This window comes from Camelina sativa, chromosome 7 (assembly GCF_000633955.1).
Source record: "Camelina sativa cultivar DH55 chromosome 7, Cs, whole genome shotgun sequence".
Lineage (NCBI taxonomy): Eukaryota > Viridiplantae > Streptophyta > Magnoliopsida > Brassicales > Brassicaceae > Camelina > Camelina sativa.
In genome coordinates, this window is record NC_025691.1 from 10435267 (window position 1) to 10442242 (window position 6976).

Sequence of the window (6976 nt, forward strand, 5' to 3'; positions counted from 1 at the left end):
AAAAAAAAAAAAAAAAAAAAAAAAAAAAAACAGGAATCAGTGACAGAGAAACGACTTTGTATATCTTCCCATGCTAAGGGCATCATTATAGGGGGAACTATTTTGGGTGTTCTTAGAGTAAAAATATTGTGAAAATATTGTAAAATCATTAGTTAAGATCTTTTGTTAAGAAGTTAGTTATTGGGAGAACATGTTTAAGATCATAAGATTTAATAATATAATATTGTTAAACATATTACAATTAATTAAAGCACATAAACATTTTATTTAATTAATACATTGTTTAATGTCCAAATTTATTCCATATATTCTCAATCAAATCCTCCTTTAATTTCTGATGTGCTTGTCTATCACGAATTATTGTATGACCATCACCTAAACCTTCAAGATTTGAAGGCATATTTACTGAAAACGTAAGATCCGGAGTAGTTCTGGTTCCATCTTCTTGTTGGAATTCTTGTTCGTCATAGAGTGTGTATGAATCTCGTTCATCTTCGACAATCATATTATGGAGTATGAGACATGCTCTCATAATATATGCAATTTTACCCTTTGACCATAAAAGAGATGGATTTTTAATCATGGCGAATCTAGATTGCAGGACTCCAAATGCACGCTCAACATCTTTTTGTGCATCTTCTTGTCGTTCTGCAAACAAACGATGTTTCGGGTGTTGTGGTTGTGGGATGGATTTAACAAATGTCGCCCATTCGGGGTAAATACCATCCATCAGATAGTAAGCCAAATTATACTCATTTCCGTTGACATAGTACGTAACTTCGGGAGCTCGACCGTAAATAATGTTATTAAATACTGGTGATTGATCAAGAACATTTAAATTGTTACAAGTACCTGGAGCTCCAAAAAATGCGTGCCATATCCAGAGATCTTGTGAAGCTACCGCCTCCAAAACAATTGTTGGTTTACTGGTGCCTCGTGAATAAATTCCTTTCCAAACGGTTGGGCAATTTTTCCACTTCCAATGCATACAGTCGATGCTTCCAACCATCCCGGAAAAACCCCGCTGCTCTCCGTAAAAGAGTAGCCTTTGAAGATCCGCTTGTGAGGGTCGGCGTAGGTATTCAGTGCCAAACAAGTCAACTATTCCGACGACAAAATGTTCCAAACATTTACGAGAAGTCGATTCAGCAAGACGTAAATATTCGTCAACCGAGTCCGCCCCAGTCCCATATGCTAATAGTCGAATTGCTGTCGTACATTGTTGTAGCAGTGATAAACCATTCCGGAAGGTTGCATCCTTTTTTGGTTTAAAATATGCAACTTCTTCACTGAGACGATTCACAATACGCAAGAACAATGACTTGTTCATTCGAAACCGTCAGCGAAATTGCCTCTCCGGGTAAGTCGGATTATCACTAAAATAATTGTTCCACAAACGTTCGTGCCCATCTTCCCGTTGTCTATCGATATATTTACGTGTATTCCTTTCCGCCGGAATTTCCTCTTCAGCAGCTTCAAATTGATGCTCTTGAAAAAATTGGTTAAAACTATCATTATTTGGATCATAATGGTAGTGAAAATTGTTGGAAGAAGATGCCATAAGATGAACAAGAGAAGGAAATATTTGTTTTGGGTGAGAAGGAAATGTTTGTTTTGGGTGAGAGAAGGAAATGTTTGTTTTTGGTGAGAGAAGGAAATGTTTGTGTTTGTTGAGAAAATAAAATGTTTGTGTTTGTTGAGAGAATAAAATGTTTGTGTTTGTTGAGAGAAGCAAATGTTTGTTTTTGTTGAAATAAAACCTTGTGCTCTTCTCATATATATAGAGTGATCATCAACTCTTGTGAAACATCAATGTTTGTGATACATAAACTCTCGTGACTTTGTTAAAATTTGACTTTAAAACTAAAATCCAAAAAAGCTTACAACAAAGCTTACAATCAATCCGATCACGGGTTCACCATCCCGGGTACATACCAAAGAAGCCTAAACAAAGCTTACAATCAAGCCTAAACAAAAATCCAAACAAGCCGATCACGGGTTCACTAGTCTTTGCCTACAATCATACAAGTCACGGGTACATACCAAAAAGCTTACAATCATACCGAAGCCTAAACAAATTTACTTACCTACCATGAAAAGTACCACTACCATAACCATCATACCGAAGCAAACAACAACTACCAATTGAGGGGCCATTTGAAAGAATGGTTTCTTCTCTCGTCCTTCAGTAAGAAGCCTCTCCAGATTCACCAACCTCTGATCTGACTGGTTTTGATGGTCCTTGAGATGGATCAGTTGGTCCTTGAGCTGTATCAGTTGGTCCTTGAGCTGGTTCAATTGTGTCTCATAATCAGGTAGTGGTTGAGCTTCACGGCTCCATAGACTTCTGAATCCAATCGCAGTTGATGGTTGCGGAGGATAGTAACAGGTCTCAGCCTCCTCTTCTGAATCAGAACTATAGTCTAATGGGCTGTTTATACCATAGTCGTATAGTTGTTCCATGACTTCTTCAACCTGACCAGATGACCAGATGATAAAAGGTTAGATGGTGAGACATACAAACCAAAACAAATAGACACTAAATTCACAACAACTCAGTTACAAGAAATAAACCTAATCAAACATCCGACACCACAAAAGAATTCAGAGAAACTCATTACACAATCAAACAACAATTAACAAGCCACTTCAATCAAATAAAATCAGTGAATAAATACTTACACTACTACACAAACCACAACACCACTCAAATCAGGAAACCAACCTTGTGACTTACCTTTTACTTTCGAGCAAATGCAGGTTTCTTGATGGTTATCCGATTTAATTTACGCTGGTTAACCTCACCTACAAGCCTCCGAAACAAAGAAAATTCAATTTTAATTCATGAGTGTTATGGTTGATTTCAAATTCAAAATACAACTCTCGGAATTCAGTCATAGATAAGCTCACTAAAATCCTATATTGATTAATCAAAACCATTAATTGACAGATGAGACAAACCCTATACCATGTTACAAAACCGAAACCTAATTCACAGATTTCAGTTTTACCCTAAATCGATGAAACATCCAAGAAACAAAGACTGAAAGAGGAAACGACAGAACTACCTTGTCTATATCGCCGGAGATGAGATTTGCCAGACAAAGGAGACAAGGAGACAAAGGCTCAGCAAGAAGATTTCGACTTCACCTTCAAATCGCCGGACATATCAATCGACAAAAGAAGGGAATTAAAACGGATTTGTCGGAGAAGCTATGCAAAGATCGATTTCTAGATAGAAGAGCTTTCGATTTTGGTATTTCAATTACCGGAAAACTAACCTTTGACGGCGAATATAATGACAACGAAGCTTTCATCATTTTGAAAAGAAAAAGAAACCCTATAATCGATTTCGAAGAGGAGGGAAGAAACGAAAATTTTTCTTTCTTTCCAAAACATCTCCACCAATCACGTAAGGCCACACAAATGAGAACTGAGCAATTTTTTTTTGGGGTCCGATTGTGTTCTTCCTCTTCCTCTCTCTCGCTCTCTATCACGAATCTCTCAATCGGAGATTCAATCGGACGAGATTGAAATCGATAGCTACAAGACGAGAGACGGAGAGGCCAACACTATAAAACGCAGGCTCGACGGCGGCGAACAAGCAAGTGGAATTGAAAGAATACGTTAGTGGTTCCTCTAAGGAATCTGATTACAATCTCACCACCTCCACCGTCGAATTTAAGGTTTCTGTGTGTGTTTTAGTGTTTAGATTTGTGTTGTGTTGCTTGGTAGTGTCACAATTCTTGTCAAAGTTTAAAGGTTTAGTATCGATTTTGTTTGGTCAAGATCATATCGATCTGACCGCCTAATAACATGTTTTATTTTTGTATTGATCTTCAGAAAACTCAGGACTCGCAGAATGATTTTGTCAGCTTTGTTTCTTTCTAAAGGTAAATCTCTTTTTTTTTATGTGTTTATATTATCAATCGAGATGATTTACTAGTTTATTCTTTTGGTAGCGTTCTTGTTAACAACGTATGGGTTTTGTTCTTGATTTTGTAGAGAAAGCAGCTTCTTCGCCTTGCCTTGACAAAGAAAGATTTGATTTGGATTCTATACATATCGACAAAGGCCTACGGGATGAGGTATGTTTTTTATTTGGAACATTGCCTCTAATCATTTCTGATGCGTATAATACTTTTATCATGATCAAGATATGTATCCTTGGATTTGAACTAATCAATTTCTAGTTAGTTTTTGAATTTCTGGTATCTTTCTTGCTAGTCTTGTAATCACCACAGCTCTCTTCTTATGGTAATGAGAAGATGGGTTCTATGTTTTTTGTTACGGAGGTGGTCTTTAGCTTTGTTTCTCTTCTTATGGTAATGAGAAGATGGGTTTCTGTGCTGAGCGGCAGTGGTTTGGTCACTAATGTTACTCTGCGTCAGCCTGCTGCCTCTGGTGGAGTTGTGAGCTTGCGTGGTCAGTTTGAGATCTTGTCTATGTGTGGTGCTTTTCTTCCTACTTCTAATGCTCCTGCTGCAGCCACTGGTTTAACCATTCACTCATGGATTTCCAGTAGCTCTGCGATGGGGTCTCATTTGGCTGAATCCCCAACCCCCACGAAAGCTTGTGAAGAGGTGGAAAAACCATCATTTACTTCAGAGCAAACACCTAGCAGGTAGAGACGTCACTTTGTGTAGTTAAAAGTTTAAACATCTGTTCAAATCGTATGTGAATAAAACATATATTTTGCCTCCTTATGCTATGCTTGATAGAATTGGCAGGTTTCTTGATAGAAATGGTGTGGTTTCTATGCTAACATTATTCTCACCTCTTACTAATTTATACTACTTTTTCCCATTTTTAAAACATCTTAAACATTTATACTACTTCTAATCTGTTTAAACTTTTAAAATTTCAAAAACTATATTTTCAAAATAAGAGACCCATAATTATATACTACCATTGGAGGATATAATTTTAATTAAGAGATCAAGAGTTCTTAGAATTTAAACAGTACATAATTAATTCATAAAAAAATCAAATAGTACATAAGAGGCTCAAAATTAAAACTCCCCAATGGGGATGCCCTTACGACTCTTCACTTATTCTTCCTTCAACTTCTTCTTCTTAGTTCTTACTTTTTACACTTATTCCTTATAAACGATTATTCAATGATGAGATTCCAACATAACTTAAAATTACCACAAGAAATTTTTTCTAAGGAAGCAAATTGTTGGCATTCTTAGAAAAGGTCTTTTTCTAATGGATTTCCGAAGACTTTTTCTAATGGATTTCCGAAGAAAAAGAAAAAGTCTTCAAAAATTACTGATCAAAAACAAAAACAAAAAATCGTAGTTTTGAAAAATATTAGTCTTGAATCGTGTTTAACAACAAGTTAGAAAATAAATTATAATTTACTGTAAAAAAAATTAAAAAATAGATCTTGAAAGATAAAAAAAAAATGAATTAATAAGAAGTACAAAAATAAAACATAGTTATCAAACTGAACAGAAAAAAATAGTATATATATATATAAAAAGGGAAGAATAATAATAATAAACTAAAATTATCTAACGTCAAAGCTGGCTACATTACCCTTTTTTCTCATGGTTTTGATATTTTCTTCCAATTATTTTTATATTCGTTTTTGACAACATTTCCTCAGTTTTTGGTTCTATTTCTTCTTTTTTAGAAGCTCTGTATTTCTTGTGTCATAATCTTCTCATAACTGCTGTGGTTTTTGATTGTAAGCCCCAAACGTTAGTAGTAGTAAGTGACTAAGTTCCATTTGTTTTTCGTTGAAAAAGAGTTGGTGACACACCTCACTTCGTTTCTGTATGCTACTTTTGTTTGATTTCTTTTTCGAGCAAGGTCTATGCATGCCACTGTTCTTTTTCTGGCACAAGAATTTTAAAGCCACTTTTCTAGTCTATGCCTAAAATATGTCCTGTAATATTTCTTACATTTGTTCAACAGTTCAAGATACTATCTCTGTGCCTCAGAGCTCAACTTTGGAACCACCGAGTACACAACTGCTGCAGTAGACACATGGTCCACGATGTCTGAACTGCTTCTTGGACAGAGTGAAGCACTATTTTAGCATTAGTTATATGGTTTTTGTTCTTGGTATTCTATTTTTGTCAACCTCGTAGTTGTTGTTCGTGCTCTAATGGACTTGTTATGCAGCCTCTGTTTCCTGGCGAAAGTGGAGTAGATCAGCTTGTTGAAATCATCAAGGTTTTGGGTACACCGTACACAAACAAGGGAGAACCGGAGAAGATCAAAGTGCATGAATTGATTGAAAAACTTGAGTCCCACAGAATTCTCTGGCATCCCTCTTGAAACCGTGGACCGCCTTGAAAGCAGAGCCACTTCATGGCATTACACTCGTAAGTCGTAAGAGTCTTCAATGTTTTCTGCACAACCTATTGGTGGTCTCTTCTTCTGAACCGATAAATGTATAAACGAACTAGATTTTAAACAAAACGAATTAATTAACCGAATTAGGCCAAACAAATTGTGGTTCTAGCTTGAGTTCAACGTTTTTAGGACAGACTTAATTACATACATATATGAACCAATGAGAACGACTTCAAAAGGGAAAAGAGGTGATTCATAACAAAGCAAACTACATGAAGTTAAATAAAAATAGAATCAAACTTGTAAAGAAACAAAATTCTTGGTACAGCCAAAGTCTTTCAAGGAATTGTGATCAAACTGGGAACATAGACAGAGGACTGAAACTTAGATACCACTCCATGTATCTTAATCTTTTTGCACATATCTCCCCTCACAATATAGACCCAAGCATTTCTAGAGGTTTCTTGCTAGGACAACACAGAACGAAGCTCTTTCTATAGATGTTTTTGTCGACAAAGTAACTTGTAGACATGTGACCAACTACTAAGGGGAAGTAAGGTATTGAGACAGTCATGAAGTTAATCCACACCACATCGTCTCCATCATCCCCATTACCAATTTTCTTCTCTGTCACCCAAATCCTAATATTTCTTGTACTTGTGTGTTG

At 36.1% G+C, this 6976-nt stretch overlaps 1 protein-coding gene across 1 annotated transcript; it reads left to right on the forward strand.

Moving 5' to 3' along the window:
- Positions 3095–6291, forward strand: LOC104700873. The gene is made up of 6 exons (XM_019227042.1): positions 3095–3686; positions 3844–3893; positions 4006–4088; positions 4269–4624; positions 5926–6009; positions 6102–6291. The coding sequence occupies exons 2-6, from the start codon at positions 3863–3865 to the stop codon at positions 6289–6291; spliced, it is 744 nt and encodes a 247-aa protein (XP_019082587.1). The 5' UTR covers positions 3095–3686; positions 3844–3862.